This window comes from Oryx dammah, unplaced genomic scaffold (assembly GCF_014754425.2).
Source record: "Oryx dammah isolate SB20612 unplaced genomic scaffold, SCBI_Odam_1.1 HiC_scaffold_28, whole genome shotgun sequence".
Taxonomy (NCBI): Eukaryota; Metazoa; Chordata; class Mammalia; order Artiodactyla; family Bovidae; genus Oryx; species Oryx dammah.
This window is the reverse complement of record NW_024070212.1, coordinates 6,492,019-6,514,450: the sequence shown is the minus strand read 5'-3', so window position 1 is coordinate 6,514,450 and position 22,432 is coordinate 6,492,019. Positions and strand designations below refer to the sequence as shown.

Below are 22,432 nucleotides of genomic sequence, written 5' to 3'. Positions count from 1 at the left end.
TCCCAATGAAGGTGGCCTGGGTTTGATCCTTGGATAGGGAACTAGATCCCACATGCCACAACTAAACCCAGTGCAGGCGAATAAATTTTTAAAAAAAGATTTATTAAAACAATTATGGCTGTTATGGAGCAGCATCTGACATTTGATGGAATATCTTTAAAATACAAAATTAAGTATCTGTCATCAACAGAGTCTCTCTGGTCTCTCTGGCACATCTAGCAGTTCAGCCTATCTTTCAGAGGCTGCAGAACCTTGAAAGCAGAAACTTTATTTGGAGAGGACCAAGGTTTCCTCACTTGGCTTGGATAGACATAATGATGGAAGGAAAGACTGCTGGTCTTGCTCCCAAGTCTTCAGGCCTTCACTTAACTCACAATCAGTCCTATACTGGTGGTCATCCTAAGATTGTGATGATACTAAATCCTGAGTCTGGGCCCTCCCCTTATTGGTAAGAATGAGTTTTTCATAGGATAGCCATACAACTCAATGTCCCCTCTCTTATTTATTTCACAAGTCACTTCTGAGCTCTATGGGCTTTCATGCTAAGTTGCTTCAGTAATGTCTGACTCTTTGCAACCCCACAGTCTGTAGCCCGCCAGGCTCCTCTGTCCATCGGATTATCTAGGCAAGAATACTGGAATGGGTTGCCACGCCCTCCTCCAGGGAACTCTGAACTCTGGACCCTCTAAAAGGAGGCTTTGGGTCTAGATTCTAAAGATTGAGATGTACTGTCAGGCCCTATAAAATTGCTGCTCTCTTGGTCTCTGTACATCGCTGCCCTACCTGGCCCTGCCTCATCCTTACTATACGGCCATGGTGGCCTCCTTCTTCTGAGCTGAAAGTTTAATTGGTTATGATCAGCCCCGGCCCTAGCTAACAATTACTCTAAAACTGAGGGCCAGAATGATGCCAACACGTTTGATCACCAACAAGAAACAGTGGCCCTTGCACAGGTTGCTAACTCAAAGAACTGTGGGAAGACGTTTCAGCAGTCTCCCTGGCCATCAAGGAGTCCTTTGGATGTCAAGTTCCCTGTTACCGACAGCCTTCTCCTCCACCGTGCAGTGAATACTGCTGCCTTTTGTCCTGCCTCCTGTTGACCATGCACAGCGGGGCCTCACTCCAGGACAGTGCCTCTGATGTGTGAGATGTAATAAATCTTTGATGTCTCTTTTGCTGCCTCTGGATTCTTTCTTTGGTCTAGCAACTGGGCAGCTACAAGGCTTGCAAGACTGTAGGGCTGCAGCCCAACATAAGAGTTAATTTTACTGCAGAACTTTCAGAAAATATTGTTAAATCATGGTTTCTTTATAATAGTTGTAAGTGGGTTATGGGTAGAAGCTGGGTGCCACTCAAAAAAATATATATATATTGATGATACAGGAATTAAATCTTTAATAATCACATTTATTCTTTCAATCTAATTTTATTGGCATAAGATTTATCTAATACTAAACTGATATAAAATTAATCAAAACGTCCAGGTTACTCAAAAGCCAATGAAAATGACCTCAGTCTCGTATCTTTCAGAGATCATTGCTGTTTATAAATAATTAAAACTTTGAAAGTGGTTATGAAGTACCTTCCACAGAGTTTGATACGAGACGTGCAGAATTCCTTACTGTGGACCCAGACTGGTGGTCACATTGTGACTAGCCCACAATAAATCCAGAAACCTAAAGTAAGCATTAGAAACTTTTATGGCAATTTGGCAGAGTACTCACATCTGTTGAATTTAATTTAAAAAAAATTGGGGCTTGTATGCTTCTTGCTTTTTATTTAATTTTTCTAGCAATTTATTTTTATTGGTTATTCCAGAAATACCCATCTGGGGTGGCTTGGAAAAACAAAGCGGGTCCTTTACCACAAAGAATTTGAGACACACTGAAATAGGAGGTTACAATACAGGACCCATTAAGTCCTATGGAATTCTAAGCTTCTCTTGACTCTACACCATATTCCAAGTTTTGAAAACTGGCCAATTCATGCATAATTCTCCGTAAAGTTCTTAGTAAAATCAACGCTCATTTTCACGAAGATGATTTTTTAGAGGAAGAGGAGGAGTTTTGGAACCAGAAGCTTGGGTGTTAATTGGCACAGTGCCTGGATGGAAAACTAAGTAATGATCATCTCTAAACTTCACTTCTTAGCCTCAAACCTCTCCTCTAAAATACGGAGCTCTGGTGAAAATATCCTGAGGTATTACTGCCATGAAGTGCTAATCAGAGGCGCCAGGGTATTCACCCTGCGTGAGCCGCGACTCCCCTACCGGAGCGCACAGTTAGGAGAACGCCCCAACCACGACAGAAGCCTGACGTCAGCGGGGCGGACGCGGGGCGGGACACCTTCCGAGGCCCAGGAGCAGGGACAGCTCGGATTGGCTCGGGCCTCGTGCGACAACGCGGATCCGCCCCTCGGCCTATCTCACTCCATCCGGGCTCCTGCGCTGCGAGCGGCTTGGAGGCCGCGAGCGAAGAGCCGCCCAGCGCGAAATCCATGATGAAAAAGGGAGGCGGGGCCCCGGCGGGCCCTGATTGACGGCCCGGGGGCGTGGCCGAGGCGGGGATATGGGTCTAAGTACCCGTGGGAAGCTTTGCTGGGTTCCTGCTTTGGGGCGCGTGGTCACAGGGTGCGCAAGCATGCGGAAAGTGGTTTTGATCACCGGGGCGAGCAGGTGAGACCTCCTTCGAGATAGTGCAGGCGGCGGGGCTGGGGTCCAAGGGAGCAGGAAGTACCGAGCCAGGTGGACCCGCCACCGACAGACCCTAGGAGCTCCTGTCGTTGTTGACCCTGCCTTGGTGGGGACAGGGCCGAGATCCTGTCCGGCTTTTCCCTGGGTTCCCCTGTGCGCGAGGTACCAGGCCTGTCGGCGTCGTGAGCAGCTCAGTAACGTGCTTTCAATTAAACATGACTGCGAAAAACAAAAAGTAGAGCGTCACTAAGAGATGTGTCTCAGTGACGATCCTGTCGGTATGCAGAGAAAGGGCTCTATCTACTCAGACCTTGCCCCCTTTACACTTTTAACTTTCTCATCACTGGTAAATTAGACCAGATCACCATATATTTTGTACTCTCCCAGTTTTTTTCTGTGCTAGACTTCCGCCCCTAGATAAATTTCAGCGTCCAAGAACGTTAGAATACGGGGGTTGGGGGTGGGGTGGGAATATCTCATATAACACAGTGCTAGACACCTAGTATAAGTACTCTTCAGAGACTCAGAGAAAAGTAACTTTTTTCTGTTAAGGCGTGGAAGGAGTGCAAGTAACCTTACTGCCGATGAGTAATTTACTCCGGGGGTTGGGTATTTGGATTCAGCCTCTGTTTTACTTTTCGTTTGTAATTCAATGAACAGTGTGTGAAGGATGAAACTAACCAAAGCAGTTTTCTAATTGAGGCGTTTTGTGGGGGAGGGGCGGGTGGATTAAGACTGAGGTTATGTTAAACGACATTTAAAATTAGTTCAGCTTTTAGTTATCTAGACATGTCCATGTTAAAAGACAAACCTGGCAGGTGTCCTGTGATGGGCAGAATTTTAATATGCCCTCACCTGAATAACTTTAACAACCAGTGTGGTGCTTTCTATGTTGATGTGCTTAAATAAGTCAGGCTTGATTTTGTGTTTGTTCCTTTTACAAATATCGTGATATGTGCAATTGTATATTTATAGTAAAGGCCTATTCCCAAGTGGGGATGAATAAACTATGGTTTATTCATGGTGCTAGGCTCTTTGCCTGGAATCAGCTTTAAGGTCTTGGAAAAAGCCCACTTACCTAGGGTTTCACTGTTATCAGCCAACCTGATCCGACCCCTCTCTCCATCTACTGTGTCGTTTCACAATGCTCTTTCTGAAGGAGGTAATTGACACATGTACTCATCCCTTCCTGGGGAAGATCCCCTGGAGGAGGAAATGGCAACCCTCTCCAGTGTTCTTGCCTGGAAAATTCCATAGACAGAGGAGCCCCAGTTCAGTTCAGTTCAGTCGCTCAGTCGTGTCCGACTCTTTGCAACCCCATGAATTGCAGCTCGCCAGGCATCCCTGTCCATCACCAACTCCCGGAGTTCACTCAGACTCATGTGCATCGAGTAAGTAATGCCATCCAACCATCTCATCCTCGGTCGTCCCTTTCTCCTCCTGCCCCCAGTCCCTCTCAGTGAGTCAACTCTTTGCATGAGGTGGCCAAAGTACTGGAGTTTCAGCTTTAGCATCAGTCCTTCCAAAGAAATCCCAGGGCTGATCTCCTTTAGAATGGACTGGTTGGATCTCCTTGAGAGTCCAAGGGACTCTCAGGAGTCTTCTCCAACACCACAGTTCAAAAGCATCAATTCTTCGGCACTCAGCTTTCTTCATAGTCCAACTCTCACATCCATACATGACCACTGGAAAACCATAGCCTTGACTAGATGGACATTTTTTGGCAAATATCTCTGCTTTTCAACATGCTATCTAGGTTGGTCATAACTTTTCTTCCAAGGAGTAAGCATCTTTTAATTTCATGGCTGCAGTCACCATCTGCAGCCTAGTGGGCAACAATCCATAGGGTCGCCAAGAGTCAGACACGACTGATTGACTAAGCACGAAGCACGCATTCATCCCTGCTTCTCTTTCCGTGTAGCCATCTTATATTTCCTATCTTCTACTTAATCATCTTCCTTTTGGTTATTCAGTCCTAGTAGTCTCCTAGTAGTAGGAGAGGGACTTGTCTCTCCTGCCGTTTGCTTATACCTTACCCTGAAAGAGTCACCCATTGCTTAAATTAGGAATTTCTGGTGCTGCTGATAGTGGCCATCACACCAACTGATGGAAGAGCCCTTGCCCTTGAGAAACCTAGACATAGCGTAAAACATGCACACTGCTGACTGCTGAGATGCTCTTTTTAGCACTTGCTGATGATGTATTGAATCACTTTCATGAGTGTCATAATCAGCATAAAATGAAAACCACTGACAGGATAAACTCTGTCTTAAATGCTAAAGGGCAATTCTGATTTGCAGTTATTCGGGTCATTGAGCTTTTGCAAAATGAAAGAAACACAAGCTGGACAACATCCTGAGCCAGTGACTATTAGAGTTGGAGGGTTCCCCACTTCTTTACATAGTTTTTGAGTGCTTTCTGTCTACCTGGGCTCCTGTTTGGGGCTCAAGTTGACAAAGTCAGTCTTCTGAGCCAGAGAGAAGTTGCCTCTATTTGGCACCATCTCATTTAATGCATGTTCGATATCTGAATTGTCCTCTCAGTGGCGTGGGCCTGGCCCTCTGCAGGCGGCTGCTGGAAGAAGATGATGCGCTTCACCTGTGCTTGGCGTGCAGGAGCATGAGCAAAGCAGAAGCTGTCCGCACCTCTCTGCTGGCCTCCCACCCCACTGCTGAGGTCTCCATCGTGCAGGTGGATGTCAGCAGCCTGCCGTCGGTGTTCCAGGCCACCAAGGAGCTCAAGCAAAGGTCTGCATCTTACTGATGGCTTTTTTCTCATGTGATTGTGCAGTGCAACAACTAATAGAGTAAGAAGGGATGGGAAGATCTATAAAAGAAACAGGTGCAGTGTAAAAAGAAGTTACACTGAGGAAATCTGTAGAGTAACATATTATTATGCCTCAGTATACGATATTTTCATTCTTAATCACAATCATGACCATTCCATGAAGATTAATTTATGAGCATATTTTGACATGCAGTCAGTTGTAAAGCCTTAGGTTAGTGTAACTCCTTTGATGTTTAAATACATTTTTTGCATCTTTGCTTCACATAAAAAAACTCCATTAAGTATGTGAGGCAGGTATTGACAAGTGAAGAAATTTCCCCAGGCCACTCACTAAAAATTTGTTCATACTGACAGTAATTGGCATACAGTAAACATTTGATAAATGTTTAGTATCTGAAGGGCTAGAATCCTTAGATATATAACTTCTCAAAAAATGTACAATAAATTGCATATAGCTACACAATGCATTTTTCTGGAGAGACATGTTTTTTTCTTCTAAGAGGAATGAATAATAATTAGTTTAATTAATAAAATATTAATTACATTTTTGTAATTTAGGCCCTTAATAAGCAAGAGCGTCTTTATTTCCACAGACAGTAAAATGAACTTCAGTATATATAAGGAAAGCATTCTTGGTAAAAGAATTGGCTGAAGAATAATATATTGTATTTCATTTATGTTTGATAGCCGTTTGCATTACCTGTGTTCCCTACTCTAGTGGATATCTTGGTGTTCAGATTCCAGCATTAATGGATCAGATTATACAAATTTTACTTGTCAAAGAGGCAAGATGTGAGTTTTTTTTTTTTTTTTTTTTTTAAAAGCAAAAACGTTTCTAAGACCAGAGGGAGTGTGGGTTTAATAGAGTCGCTGTGGTACCTTATTGGGAGGACTAAGCTGGAAGGAGTATTGATCAGAGAAGATTTGACTTCAAAACCCTTTATAGCTCTCCAAATTCTGTTTGAGGTCACCATCAAAAAAAGAATACTCAAATATTTACCAGGCTAAATAAAAAATGTTGAGAAGGTAGTACTGATGCCTTAGCTTGCTACGGCCATCTTTTTTGTGCTTTCTGTCCTTCACGGACCTTCTTTATTCTAATTGCTCTAAGAGACAGCTAACAATCTTTCTTGATTTTACTTGCAGGTTTCAGAGATTAGACTATGTATATCTAAATGCTGGGATCATGCCTAATCCACAGCTGAATATCAAAGCACTTTTTCGTGGTCTCTTTTCAAGGTAATGTCTATCTTCTAGATTAACTGATTGGAAGGAAGGTGTTTGTTGATTTATTTTTTGCCTAGTTTTGCCGTCAGTCCATTAAGTTGAGGGGGTGAGAGGGTGTGGAGAAGAATGAAGATAGAAAGTGCGTGTTGCAGCTGTGTCATGACACGTGCTTTCGTCTTTGTAAGGAACGTAGCAAGTCATGATTCTGTGTTCTTGGTCCGCGGATATTCCAACGATGTTGCATGTTTTGGCAGGTCAGTTTTGGCCTGCCTCACTGTGTCCATTAGAACATTTCAGAACTAGGCAGAGTTGTCAGTGAGACTAATATCCAGGAAGGCAACTTGAGCAGCATTTCTCAGCCATGGGTCAGGTACTCTGACCAGTAGGCTGAGGACATGTACATGGCTAAATACCTTCCTGGGAGATTCTCAATACACATTCAGTTCAGTTCAGTCGCTCAGTCGTGTCCAACTCTTTGCAACCCCATGAATCGCAGCACGCCAGGCCTCCCTGTCCATCACCATCTCCTGGAGTTCACTCAGACTCACGTCCATCGAGTCAGTGATGCCATCCAGCCATCTCCTCCTCTGTCGTTCCCTTCTCCTCCTGCCCCCAATCCCTCCCAGCATCAGAGTCTTTTCCAATGAGTCAACTCTTCGCAAGAGGTGGCCAAAGTACTGGACTTTCAGCTTTAGCATCATTCATTCCAAAGAACAGCCAGGGCTGATCTCCTTTAGAATGGACTGGTTGGATCTCCTTGCAGTCCAAGGGACTCTCAAGAGTCTTCTCCAACACCACAATTCAAAAGCATCAATTCTTTGGCTCTCAGCTTTCTTCACAGTCCAACTCTCACATCCATACATGACCACTGGAAAAACCATAGCCTTGACTAGATGGACCTTGTTGGCAAAGTAATGTCTGCTTTTCAATATGCTCTCTAGGTTGGTCATAACTTTCTTCCAAGGAGTAAGTGTCTTTTAATTTCATGGCTGCAATCACCATCTGCAGTGATTTTGGAGCCCAAAAATATAAAGTCTGACACTGTTTCTACTGTTTCCCCATCTATTTCCCATGAAGTGATGTGACCAGATGCCATCATCTTCGTTTTCTGAATGTTGAGCTTTAAGCCAACTTTTTCACTCTCCTCTTTCACTTTCATCAAGAGGCTTTTTAGTTCCTCTTCACTTTCTGCCATAAGGGTGGTGTCATCTGCATATCTGAGGTTATTGATATTTCTCCCGGCAATCTTGACACCAGCTTGTGCTTCATCCAGCCCAGTGTTTCTCATGATGTACTCTGCATATAAGTTAAATAAGCAAGGTGACAATATACAGCCTTGACTTACTCCTTTTCCTATTTGGAACCAGTCTATTGTTCCATGTCCAGTTCTAACTGTTGCTTCCTGACCTGCATATAGGTTTCTCAAGAGGCAGGTCAAGTGGTCTGGTATTCCATCTCTTTCAGAATTTTCCACAGTTGATTGTGATCCACACAGTCAAAGGTTTTGGCATAGTCAAGAAAGCAGAAATAGATGTTTTTCTGGAACTCTCTTGCTTTTTCCATGATCCAGCAGATGTTGGCAATTTGATCTCTAGTTCCTCTGCCTTTTCTAAAACCAGCCTGGCTTGGAGAATTTTGAGCATTACTTTGCTAGCGTGTGAGATGCGTGCAGTAGTTTGAGCATTCTTTGGCATTGCCTTTCTTTGGGATTGGAATGAAAACTGACCTTTTCCAGTCCTGTGGCCACTGCTGAGTTTTCCAAATTTGCTGGCATATTGAGTGCAGCACTTTCACAGCATCATCTTTCAGTATTTGAAACAGCTCAACTGGAATTCCATCACCTTCACTAGCTTTGTTCATAGTGATGCTTTTTAAGGCCCACTTGACTTCACATTCCAGGATGTCTGGCTCTAGGTGATTGATCATACCATCGTGATTATCTTGGTCACGAAGATCTTTTTTGTACAGTTCTTCTGTGTATTTTTGCCACCTCTTCTTAATATCTTCTGCTTCTGTTAGGTCCATACTATTTCTGTCCTTTATCGAGCCCATCTTTGCATGAAATGTTCCCTTGGTATCTCTAATTTTCTTGAAGAGATCTCTAGTCTTTCCCATTCTGTTGTTTTCCTCTATTTCTTGGCATTGATAGCTGAGGAAGGCTTTCTTATCTCTTCTTGCTATTCTTTGGAACTCTGCATTCAGATGTTTATATCTTTCCTTTTCTCCTTTGCTTTTTGCTTCTCTTCTTTTCACAGCTATTTGTAAGGCCTCCCCAGACAGCCATTTTGCTTTTTTGCATTTCTTTTCCATGGGAATGGTCTTGATCCCTGTCTCCTGTACAATGTCATGAACCTCATTCCATAGTTTATCAGGCATTCTATCTATCAGATCTAGTCCCTTAAATCTATTTCTCACTTCCACTGTATAATCATAAGGGATTTGATTTAGGTCATACCTGAATGGTCTAGTGGTTTTCGCTACTTTCTTCAATTAAGTCTGAATTTGGCAATAAGGAGCTCATGATCTGAGCCACAGTCAGCTCCCAGTCTTGTTTTTGCTTACTGTATAGGGCTTCTCCATCTTTGGCTGCAAAGAATATAATCAGTCTGATTTCGGTGTTGACCATCTGGTGATGTCCATGTGTAGAGTCTTCTGAAAAATGTTTAACTACAACCTACAGTAAGAAATAAATCTTTTTTGTGACCCAGTGTACTTATTTATTCGTGGACTTCCGAGGTGGCACAGTGGTAAAGAATCTACCTTCCAATGCAGGAGACATGGGTTCTATCCCTGGGTCAGGGAGTCCCTGGAGAAGGAAATGGCAACCAACTCATTCCCGTATTCTTGCCTGGAAAATTCAGTGGACAGAGGCACCTGGCATGCAATAGTCCAAGGGGTGGCAAAGAGTCAGACACAACTGAACACATCCATAATTATTCATAAATAGATATTACTCTTGCTTCATGCTATTTCCTGTACTGCTACTTTTATTTTACTTTTCTGCCATTCAACACACACACACCCCTACACACAAAATCACATGCTCATCTTGACCTATTACATTGATCTCACAGCAAATCACTGTCTTCCTGTATTCAATGCCTCAGGAATTCCGTATAATAAAAAAGCCTGCTTCACTTTGTTACTTTGTTCAGCAGTTAGACATCAGTGTGCAGGGGAAGACTTTTTCTTCTTGGCGTGACTGTTATTCCCCCAGGGCAGTTGACTTATATTAGGTTGGTGCAAAAGTATTGTGGTTTTGCATGGTTGAAATTTGCTGTTGATATTGGAATATATTCTTAAATAAATGTGGTTATGTTACACATCATTTTCATGCACATTTCTCACTTTGTTTTTTGCTAATGACTTATTACTTGCTGTGTATTTTATATTTTTTTTTAGACAAGGGAAATGATGTTAGACAAAAAGAAAATTCAAGTGATTTTCTTATTTGAGTTCAAAATTGTTTGTAAGGCAGTGGAGACAACTTACATCAACAACACATTTGGCCGAGAAACTGCTAACATGCAGTGCAGTGGTTGTTTGAGAAGTTTTGCAAAGATAGACGAGATCCTTGAAGATTGGGGAACTCAGTGGCCGATGGTCAGAAGATGACAGTGACCAACTGAGAACAATCACTGAAGCTGATCCTCTTACAACTTCATGAGAAGTTGCTGAAGAACTCAGTGTTTACCATCCTATGGTAGTTTGGCATTTGAAGCAGATTGGAAAGGTAAAAAAGCTTGATAAGTGGAAGCCTCATGATCTGACTGCAAATCAAAAAAATCATCCTTTTGAAGTGTCATCTTCTCTTATTTCATACAAAAACAATGAACCACTTCTCAGTCAGATTGTAATGTGCACAAAAAAGTGAACTGTATATGACAACTGACAACAACCAGCTCAAAGTGTTTGGATGAAGAAGTAACTGGTGACAACCAGCTCAGTGTTTTGACCAAGAAGAAGCTCCAGAGCACTCCCTAAAGCCAAACTTGCACCCAGAAAAGTGTCGTGGTCACTGTTTTGTGGTGTGCTGCCATTCTGATCCACTACAGCTTTCCAAGTCCTGGAGAAACCATTACATCTGAGAAGTAGGTTCACCAAATCAATGAGCTGCACCGGAAACTGCAGTGCCTCTAGCTGCATTGGTCAAGAGAGGGGGCCCAGTTCTTCTCCATGACCACACGTTGCACATCCAACGCTTCAAAAGTTGAATGAATTGGGCTGTACAAAGTTTTGCCTTATCCACCATATTCACTGGATCTCTCGCCAACTGACTACGACTTCTTCAAGCATCTTGAAACTTTTTGCAGGGAAAATGCTTCCACAACCAGCAGGAGGCAGAAAAATGCTTTCCAAGAGTTTGTGGAATCCTGAAGCATGAATTTTTTGCCACAGGAATAAACAAACTTACTTCTCACTGGCAAAAATGTGTTGATTGTAATGGTTCCTATTTTGATTAATAAAGGTGTGTTTGAACCTAGTTATAATGATTTAAAATTCACGGTCTGAAACCACAATTACTTTTTCCCCAACCTAATAGCTTGATTTGGAATGAAGGGAAGAGAGTTTTTGCAGCAGGGTTTTGCAGCTCAGGTTCCTGATGGTTGTATGAACTATAAGTATATAAGTTGAACTGGGTGCAAGAAAGCATTTTTGCATTTGATTTAGTGCTCAAAATAACCCTCTCTGAGAAATAAGTATTTCTTTTCCTGTTATTACAGAAGCAAGGAAAATTTGGGGGAAAGCGGGAGGGGTATCTCTTTAGTATCTTCAGTTAAAGAAGCTTTAAAAAATCATACCATTGTCTTCTGCTGTTTCAGAAAAGTGATTCATATATTCTCCACAGCTGAAGGACTGCTGACCCAGAATGACAAGATTACTCCTGACGGGCTCCAGGAGGTGTTTGAAACCAACGTCTTTGGCCACTTTATCCTGGTAAAAAGGTTTTAGACTCAGTAAGCTAACACTTAGTGCTGTGATCCTAAACACATGTGCAGATATGTCCAGTGCTGTGTTGTTAAGCTAATGAGCTAGCTTTATGGCTAGCATTACATCTTTGAGTGTTTAAATGGGGTGATTACTCTTTGAAAACATTGCTTCCCTAAAGCAGCCTGCTGGTGTATTTTTTCCTTTGGACATCAGCTTCAGAGAGCAGAAAGAAAATGTGAACACACAAGCACTTTTAGAAACAATGAACACAACTGAGAAAGTGCACAAGAACTGTTCTAAATGGTCTTTGAAACTGGGCTTGTCATCAGATAGGATGGGGTAACAGACAAGACACTATTAGACAGTACTTAATAGTTAATCTTTCACTATCTTGATGTGATTTCTTAAGCATCCAGACTGATGTGTTACAATTCCAGACATACATATAAAGCTAAGCAAGTGATGTGCAAATTGCCTAAGTTGTTCTGTGCTCTTGCCTGACATTTAGTCTCATAAGACAGCTTTAATATCTAGATTAAGTAATGTCCAGCTCTGTTGCCAGTTGCTTTTAATTCTTTAGTATTAGAAGAACTCTTTCTGATGCATAGAATTTGTATCTCTGACACTTTTAGATTTATGATCATTTTTTTCACCTCAAATATAATTTCCCTCATAATTGTACCTCCTTGAAGACTAGCTGTAAATATAAATATAATAATTTAAGATTACATAAACATTGGAATATTGTGAAACCACTAAAAGAAAAGGTCTTTTGCACTTAGATGGGATAGCCATTAATATTTTATTATTGAGAAGAAACAGCTGGTTGTACTATGTATAGTGTGGTCTCATTTGTATAAAGAAATAGAAAAATATATATCTATTTCTAGAATGATACAAATGAAATTGGGACCCCCTTTGAACTGGGGTACCAGAATATCAGGAGTGAGTGTGAGATTCATCTGTCATTCTAGGTCCTTTAGCACTTAAAAATATGGTATTGCTTTTTCAATGATAAAAGTTAAAATATAGTCAGGGTTGAATTCATATTTGATCATGTTTTATAACTCTTCAGAGATTCATCTAACATATCCCTTATGTTTTTATAATCCTCTCATTCTTTGCCATCTTTTTGAATTATTAAATTAACTGGCAATGATAGAGGGTAAGTTAATGTTACTATTAATGGTCTGTCAACTTTTTGATGAATCTATTGTTTAAAAAATCAAGTTGTTAAGGAAATCTAGTATTTTGGGGTAATCCAGGTTGGGGAAATGGCAGAGGAGAGTTGCGACCAAAGGCACGATTATCATAGGTGTTCCAGTGACATGACTTAACATTGTGTGTCCTTAAGCAGGTAGGCCTAACAGTAGGGGTTTGGGGACTGATTTATCAAATAAAATAACAGGAAGGTTTATGATGCCTTCTACTCTCTCCAAATTAGTTTTAGGAATCTTACCACTTTGTGGATTACAAACTTGGATTCTAGGTCCAGGTGTAAATGCATTATATGAATGGTTCCATCCCCAGTTTGATTATAAATGATCAAACTTTTAGGGCTGTTAAAAGACTAGAGATAATTTCTGTAAACTTTCAGGTACAGTGCAGTATACATTGTGGAGCCAGATAACTGAGTTAATCTCATGTTCATGGGTTCTCTCGATTTGATGTAAATATTCATTGCAGATCTGGAAGCATTCCTAGATATTTCTTTAATAAACTTCTAGTTTTTGGATAGCTTTAGATTTACAGAATTATTGCAGAGAGAGTCTCTGCATACCTTAGGCCTAGTTTCCTCTATTATTATCATCTTTTGGCTGCATCATGCTGCATGCGAGATCTTAGTTCCCCGACTTGGGCTTGAACCTGCACCTCCTTGCATTAGAAGCTTGGAGTATTAACCACTGGACCACCAGGGAAGTCCCAGTTTCCTCTATTATTAACATCCTGCAAAGTTTGGTATATTGTCACAGTTAGTGAACTAATGTTGATATATTACTGTTAATGAAACTCCGTGCTTTATTCAGATTTCTTCAGTTTTGTGTGATACCCTTTTTCAGTTCTATTATCCCATTTAGTAGTTAAATCTCACATTACATTTAATAGCCAAATCTCCTTAGGCTCTTCTTGGTCATGATAATTTCTCACACTTTCCTTGTTTTTGATGACCCTGGCAGTTTGGGGATTACCGCTCAGGTTTTGTACATGGTTCCTTATTGAGATGTATCTGTTTTCCTCATAATTAGATTTGAGAAAATGTGTTTTTGAAAGGAAGGCCACAGAGATAGAGTGCCAGTCTCATCACGTCCTGTCAGTATGTCTTATTAGTGTTGATGTTCTCTTTGATCTGCTGACTTGAAGTAGTGTTTGTCAGGTTTTTCCTTTGTAAAGTTACTTCTTTCTCCCCTTACATATAGTAGTCTTGTAGAAGAGAGTTGCTTTGTGTAGCTGACACTTGGTTGTGCTTGGCCTTCTTAAACATAGAGTAGCTATATGAATTATTTGGAGTTTTTCTGCAAGGGAGATATGTCTGTTCTCCTCCACTTAATTCTTTTTTCAGCCACTTATTTATTGGCCTATTATTCCTTCAGTTCAGTTCAGTTGCTCAGTCGTGTCCGACTCTTTGCGACCCCATGAATCGCAGCACGCCAGGCCTCCCTGTCCATCACCAACTCCCGGAGTTCACTCAGACTCACGTCCATTGAGTCAGTGATGCCATCCAGCCATCTCATCCTCTGTCGTCCCCTTCTCCCTTAGTAAAGCTGAATAAAGGCATTTGTTACATCCACGCAGATTCATGGATATGTATTTTCTCCTTTGAATTATAAACATTATTTTCTTACTCGAATTATTTTAGCTTGGGCCATTGGACCTCTTTCAGTTGGAACTTTTATATCTTTTTCAAAAGCTTTTATTGAAGTATGGTTGACTTGCAATGTTGTGTCAGTTTCAGGTGTACAGAAAAATGATGAGGTTGCGTATACGTGCATATGTATGTGTGTATCTATATACACACATATCTTCTTTTTCAGATTCTTTTCCTATATAGGTTATTACAAAATATTGAGTATAGTTCTCTGTGCTATACAGTAGGTCCTTGTTGGTTCTCTATGTTATGCAATAGCGTGTCCCTCCCACCTTTACCCTTGGGTAACTGCAGATTTGTTTTCTGTGTCTGTGAGTCTCTTTCTGTTTTGTAAGTAAATCCTTTTGTGTCACTTCTTTCTAGATTTCACATATAAGTGCTATCATATCTTTGTCTCTCTGACTTCACTTAGTATGCTCGTCTCCAGGTTCACCCACGTTGCTGCAGATGGCGTTATTTTGTTCATTTCACGGCTGAGTGATATGTTTGCTTGTGTCTATGCACACAGCACATCTAGATCCATTCATCTATCTGGGCATTTAGGTGGTTTCCACGCCTCGGCTATTGGAAATAGGGCGGCAATGTGCATCATGGTGTACGTGTCTTTTCGAAGTACGTTTTGGCAGCTCTGTTTTTAGTAGAGCTTGTCGTACTGTTCTCCATAGTGGCTGTACCAATTTATATTCCCATCAGCAGTTTAAGAGTTTTCCTTTTTCTCTGTACCTGTTCCAGGGTTCGTTATTTGTAGACTGGTGTGAGGTGATACCTCATTGTATTAATAGTTTTGATTAGCATTTCTCTAATAATGAATGATGTTAAAAATCTTTTCACATGCCTCTTGGCCATCTGTGTATCTTCTTTGGAGAAATGTCTATTTAGATCGTCTACCCATATTTTGATTGGGTTGTTTGTTTTTTGACATTGAGCTGAACAGGCTGTCTGTATAGTTTGGAATTAATCCCTTATGGGTTGCATTGTTTGTAAGTATTTTCTCCCATTCTGTAGGTTGTATTTTTTTTATATTTATTTTTTCAATTTATTGTTTCCTTTCCTGTGCAAATGCTTTTAAGTTTAACTAGATCCCATTTGTTTAGCTTTATTTTTATTTTCATTACTCTAGGAGGTGTATCCAGAAAGATATTGTTGCAACTTATGTCAAGGAGTGTTCTGCCTATGTTTTCCTACAGGACTTTTATAGTCTCTGGTCTTACATTTAGATCTTTCATCCATTTTGAGTTTATTTTTGAATGCGGTATTAGAGAATGTTTTAATTTCATTCACTTGCATGTAGCTGTCCAGTCTTCCCCGTGCCAGTTATTGAAGAGACCTTCTTTTCACACTGTATGTGCTTCCCTCCCTTGTAGATTACTTGACCGTGGGTGGGTGGGTTTATTTCTAGGCTTTCTGTCCTGTGGTGCTTCTATATCTTTGACATAGCCTCATCATTGTGGGTTTCCGGTTTTGTTTTGTGCATGTCCTTCCTGACACCACATGGTGTGTAAGACTCACGTTGTATATTTCCTATCCCAGTCTCAGAATCAGACATTTCTCTGAGGAGATGTGTTTCCTTTTGTTGGAGAATGGTTTTAGAAACCAAGACCTGGTGCTCCTTGCTGTTGAGATAGCATGTGCTTGTAGCCCCTCTCAGCTCACAGAGCAAGGACATATCTTGTTTTTGTTCAGTCTCTCAGTCATGTCTGACTCTTTGCAGCCCCATGGAACTGTAGCACACCAGGCCTCCCTGTCCCTCATCTCCCAAAGCTTGCCCAAGTTCATGTCCATTTCATCTGTGATGCCATCCAGCCATCTCATCCTCTGATGCCCTCTTCTTTCTCCTCTCCATCTTTCCCAGCGTTAGGGACTTTTCCAGTGAGTTGGCTGTTTGCATCAGAGGACAAAAATGCTAGAGCTTCAGCTTCAGTATCAGTCCTTCCAGTGAACATTCAGGGTTGACTTTCCTTAAGATTTGACTAGTATAATCTCCTTGCTGTCCAAGGGATTCTTAGGAGTCTTCTTCAGCACCACAGTTTGAAGGCATTAGTTCTTTGGCATTCTGTCTTCTTTACGGTCCAGGTCTCACAACCGTACTTGACTACTGGAAAGACCATTGCCTTGACTATACAGACCTTTTTGGCAGAGCAATGGCTCTGCTTTTCAACATACTGTCTAGCTTTGTCATAGCTTTCCTGCCAAGAAGCAATTGTCTTCTGATTTCATGGTTGCAGTCACCATCCACAGTGATTTTAGAGCCCACCATTTCCCCTTCAATTTGCCATGAAGTAATGGGGCTGGATGCCATGATCTTAGTTTTTTTTAATATTTAGTTTTAAGCCAGCTCTTTCACTCTCCTCCTTCACCCTCATCATGAGTCTCTTTAGTTCTGCCTTGCTTTCTGCCATTAGAGTGGTATCATCCACATATCTGAGGTTGTTGTTGTTTCTCCCTCCTATCTTGATTCCAGCTTGTAACTCATCCAGCCTGACATTTCTCATGATGTGCCCAGCACATAGGTTAAACAAACAGGGTGACAGCAGACAGCCCTGTTGTACTCCTTTCTCAAACTTGAACTAATCGGTTGTTCCATACAGGGTTCTAACTGTTGCTTCTTGACCCGCATACAGATTTCTCAGGAGATAGGTAAGATGGTCTGGTGTTCCCATCTCTTTAAGAGCTTTCCACAGTTTGTTATGATGCACACAGTCAAAGGCTGTAGTGTAATTGATGAAACAGACGTAGATGTTTTTCTGGAATTCAAGGAAATATCTATGTGCAGACTAACCCATTTATATATAAAAATCTATAAATATTTTGTATGTAACCATCTGAATCTTTATTAAGCTAAACATGAGTTCACACTGGTGTCTCTGACTCTAATCCCCTACCACATGGATCAGTCTAAACTCCTTCTCTTGCTTACTTGTGTCCCACTCTACCAATGACACACCTGTTCAATTCTAATGTACATATATATTGAATTCAAAATTGTTATCTTGTAATCCCTTAGTATATTTTGATACTTTTTTTGTTGTTGTTGTTTCTTTTATTCCTCATTCAGATTCAGGAACTAGAATCTCTCCTATGTCACAGTGAGAGTCCATCTCAGCTCATTTGGACATCATCTCGCAATGCAAAGAAATCTAATTTCAGCCTTGAGGATGTCCAGCACAGCAAAGGCCAGGAGCCCTACAGCTCTTCCAAATACGCTATTGACCTTCTGAGTGTGGCTTTGAACAGAAACTTCAACCATCAGGTAGCCTGTCTCAGTGATATGGAGATGGCAGGGCAGTTTTTGCTGAACCAGCACTGATTGCTTAGTAAACTGGCTGGCTCTCTATTGTAGTGTGAAGATGAAATATTGTTTCTTGAGCAGGATTGCTGTGAGGACAAGCTAAGACATGACAAAGAGTGGTAGTTGATGTATAGGAAGTTTTAGGGCAGAGATAATGAGCTCCAGACTTGTAGGTATGTGGGGGTTCACTTACCAGTCTGTAGCTCCTCTGGAGCTATAATTTATATAACAGAATGACACTACTAATGGTGTCAACAGCTCCTGTTAAGCTTTTGCCATGCGTGTCATTTAATACCTTTCCCGTCACAGTGAGGTGGGTCTGAGTATTTCCATTTTCATACAAGGACACTAAAGTTTGGAGTCCTTATTAAAGTCATTTCCCCAGAACTCACAGGGTCAGTAAAGGGTAGAGCTCAGAGCTGAGCTCAAGGCTGTCTAACGCCAAGCTTGGACTTTTCCCATCAAGCCGTGCCACCTCCCAGTGTTATATCCAGTGTTACAGGACAGCTGGCAGTTAGAAAGCCCTTGGAGAGTGAGGATCTCTGGTGAGGCTGCAGAGGTCTGTCTTTGTGAGGCCTGGGCTTAGAGAGCAGCCCTTGTCAGACATGCTGGCTTCTGTGGCCTCTATACTTAGTGCTGCTTTGCATGTTTTTCTTGCCCAGGTCCAAAATTTTAACTGGAAATCTCCAGTCTCTCCTGTGGGCATTTTCCTTTGTTTGCTTTGACTGTGTTTTTTGAATGTGGGACTGGGGAGAAATTTAACTCCAACAATATGTACAAAAGCTGACCATTTTTAGGGTACTGACCCAGGCTTAGAATTGAGGAGGAAGGAGAAATAAAAGACAGTGCAGAAACTATTTGCCCTTAAGGGGCTGTTTTCGATCATCCATTAGATAGAGCAGTCTAAACCTTATGTAATGGTGTAGACCTGGTTGATTCTGGAATGGAGACCTTCATCAGCTGGAATTCTCACTTCTGAGAACTGGCTCTTAGGATTAAACCTCTTAGTGAAGAGGATGGTATAAAAGTAGAAGCTATGAGCATGTTCTCTAGAACTGCTTTTGAATCCTGGCTCTGTCACCTTGGACAGATTATTTAATGTCTTTGTACTTCCAGTTTCCTCATCTGAGAAACAGGGTTAATAATAGTGTTTGCCTCATAGATTTGCTGGGAGGGTTGAGTGATTGGAGTGGTATGAAGCATTCACAACAATGCTTTGTGTTAGAATGTGCGTGTGTGTATGTATGTATCTGTACATATGTGTACTTATGTGCATGCATACACGTGTGAGTGTGCCTAGCCACGTGCACTGGTGTGGGTTTTGTGGGTTTGTGAACATGTGTGAAGGTGACTGTGTGTGGTTATGTGCTCATGGGTGTAGGTGTCTGGTCATGTGGTCTGCACCTGTTCATGCACGTGCTGTGTGTTTGTTTGTTGGCCTTTATTATTGTTATTATTCAGGCTCAGTGTGTTGGTCCAGATGTGAGCCTCCTCCTGAGATTTCTTGGGATGTTTAAAAACTTGTCACAACTGCTTGTCCTCTGAAAACTCCCTTTTAGGGATAAGGCCAGAGTGGATATAAAAAGCTCTGAAATTTTGCTTGTCTCAATTGTCAAGTTTTGGGATTTCATCTAAAAAAAAAAAGATTTAGCTAATACTGCCAGCTCCTTTAAAATCTGTGTGATTGGTTTGTAGCTCATGATGTGTCTACCTTGGCTTTTATGAAGAAAGAAGTAGCTAAGAAAGAACTACCTCCCTTCGAAGACTTGTATGACTGGAAATGTTGGATCCCTATAGGCTGCCTGATAGATTTTACCTGTGCATGAATGACTGCTCCTGTCACACAGCCTTGAGAAACACTCAGGGTCATCACACTCATTCCTTCAGATCAAATGTGTGAAGGGACTTCAGTTTAGATTAAGATGGCCTTCTTGCTTGTTTCTTCTGTTGCTCAATGTCAGAAAGTCGTATGTGTTGAAAGCCCTGGATTTTAGTTCACAGATGTCTTCATTTAGGGCTGAATAGGTCCTAACTGTCCCTGGCTAGTTTCCAGAATAAGAAATTCTCCTTAGCTATCTTTGGGGCAAAATATTTGGGAAGAATTTTTGGTCTGTAAAGTTCCTGACTTTTTTCAGAGGACTGCTGGTAAATTAAGGGGATTCTCAGATCTAAATTATCCACGTCAGGCACCGCCAGGCCTTGCAGCAGTGAATAAAGGAAGCCAGCCTTCTAGCTTCTGACAGTCAGGGTGCTTTCTGTCCCCTGAACTGACTGTGCTATCCTGGCACTTTCTATTTTTGTTTAAAAGGAAAAAAAAAAGTTAAAAGTAATAAAAATATGAATTAAAGTGAAAGTGAAAGTAAAAGTCAGTCGTGTCCAGCTGACTTCGTGTTTGTGACTCCATAATTCTCCAGGCTGAAATCCTGGAGTGGGTAGCCTCTCCCTTCTCCAGGGAATCTTCCCAACCCAGGGATAGAACCCAGGTCTCCCACATTGCAGGCAGATTCTTTACCAGCTGAGCCAGCAGGGACGCCCATGAATTAAAATAGTCAATATCAAACTAAGGTGAAATGTGGTGAAAATTAAACCAAGTAAACTAGTTAAACAAATCCCAGTGTTCTAAGGATTCCTACAGACCATCAAGCACCCTTTCTATTATTAATATGTGCCATGTGTTAACTGGGGCTCTTTTTATAGAACGGATCTTTCTAAAATGATGAGTCCAGGGCTAAGAACCTTATTTAGAGATCCTCAGTTAGAGGAGGTCTTTGTGGAATCATACCCGCCTCTCTGGTGCCTCAAGCTAGAGCCCTAGGCCTTGTGTTCCTGCAGGAAACAGAGACACACTTGAGGTTTAGCTGTCTATATTTACTAGAGTAGAAACTTCTTTCAGGCAAAGACTTTCTTTGTATGGCTTTCTTATCTCTAACTGCTCATTTTGATTGGTCAACTGATTTTCAGTTAAGCCATGGAAAACTCAGGTAACCAGTCTTACTTTTCTCATCCAGCTTCAAGCTTGGTTACTCTTGGTTCTCTGAGTTACTTGAGAATAAAAGACTTTATCGAGTGTCTCTCATAGTGAGTTTTCAGTACGTGATTCTTAAACTAAAATGGTCTACCCAGCTGCAAGGACAGCTTAGAGCATCAAGCCTTGGCTCTCTGGCTTCCTGGCTCATTTGTGTTTCTCCTTTATTAACTGACGCAGAGGCAGGCTCAATGTGTATTGAATTAAAATGAACTTCTACCCCTCTCTGTGCCCCAGGGTCTGTATTCCAGTGTAGTGTGCCCAGGTACGATGCTGACCAATTTGACATATGGAATTCTACCTCCCTTTGTGTGGATGTTAATCATGCCAATCATATGGCTGGTAAGTGATAAATGCTCCTTCTCTTAATTTACTTAAGCTGTTCAAGTTGGAACCAAAAAGATGTTTAAGGGTTGGGAAGTGCTTTAAGTAACTGAACCTGAAGGTGGCAGAATTCCATTTCACTCCAAAGTTTTGATGTTACTTACCGTGTAATCTCTGCTTCATACTGCCTGATACTCCCACTGTACCACCATCTTAGTGTGCACTTTGCGTTAAGGGAATGTTTCTCTGATCACACACCATATAGCCCAGGCGTTCTATGATTATATAATTTTGAGAAACCTGTGTTAAGTGATATCAACCTGGATTTCTCTGAGCCTTTAATACAGTCAGTTGCACTAAAATTTCCCAAGGAGGGCGTGATTGTGGATTGTATGATCACAGTATCATGATTTTGCTTGTTTTGTTTGTATTTTGAGCATCCCTCCAGCACTCATTAGAAAATGCTGCTTTCAGGAAATGTCCTTCCCTTGTAGAGCTCAGGAAGAAATATCCTTCTGTTTATGGCAGGCATGGGAAAAAGATGAGAAGGACATATGCCTTCATGTTAAAAGTGGCTGACTTGGAGTAATGGAGATTAAATGATGGAAATTATTTCTTGTTTAGATTCATTTTCTGAAACTGAAAAAATACTCTATAATAAGAAATGCAGTTTGTCTTTTTTAAACATTTAAATGGATAGTACTTTTGTGACTCTGCTGCTGCTAAGACCACCACAAAATGACTACTGTTTTCTTTTTCTCAGTTACGCTTTTTTGCAAATGCTTTCACGTTGACACCTCACAATGGAACAGAAGCACTGGTATGTTACTAGAGTTTTAACATGTTGTATTCACTTCATGGATGTAGACTGTAAGTTCACTGGATTAGAAACAATCTTAACAGAAAAGATGAGAACAGGCTCTGTATAAGCAAGGTCCTATTTAGGACTAAGGTGAGTCATAAGGTGAAATGCTGGTCATTAGGAGTGAACTTTGAAAGTTCAGTATGTTTCTTGGCACTGAGTACTGTGGTTCTGGGGTCAGCACTTCTGTAGAAGCAAGAGACATGAGCAGCCAGAGGAGAGCGGAGCATGGAATACTGTAGGGGCAGGCAAAGCAAGATGTTGGCTGGGCAGTCAGTGTGAGATTTCCCACGGAGAAGGTGTGATTCATGGGTCAAGAGTAGAGGCAAGAAAGCCCAACCCCATTTCCCAATATGAAGATTCTCTTTTCCTGTATTAATAATAGAGAACTGAGTTATTAACTTGATTAGAAAGCCAGTTTGTTTCCT

General features: G+C 41.3%; 1 protein-coding gene across 2 annotated transcripts in view; it reads left to right on the top strand.

Annotated features, from left to right (window-relative positions):
* The first annotated feature begins 2,538 nt into the window (after nt 1-2,538).
* HSD17B7 (hydroxysteroid 17-beta dehydrogenase 7) overlaps nt 2,539-22,432 on the top strand; it is a 31,251-nt gene continuing 11,357 nt past the window's right edge. Inside the window, exons 1-7 of one of the 2 annotated variants that reach the window (XM_040229998.1) lie at nt 2,539-2,674; nt 5,236-5,439; nt 6,626-6,718; nt 11,530-11,644; nt 17,560-17,754; nt 21,056-21,160; nt 21,906-21,962. In XM_040229998.1, coding sequence (XP_040085932.1) covers nt 2,568-2,674; nt 5,236-5,439; nt 6,626-6,718; nt 11,530-11,644; nt 17,560-17,754; nt 21,056-21,160; nt 21,906-21,962 — 876 coding nt within the window. In that variant the 5' untranslated portion in view covers nt 2,539-2,567. The remainder of the gene's footprint in view (nt 2,675-5,235; nt 5,440-6,625; nt 6,719-11,529; nt 11,645-17,559; nt 17,755-21,055; nt 21,161-21,905; nt 21,963-22,432) is intronic. The other variant, XR_005719266.1, reaches the window with a different exon arrangement.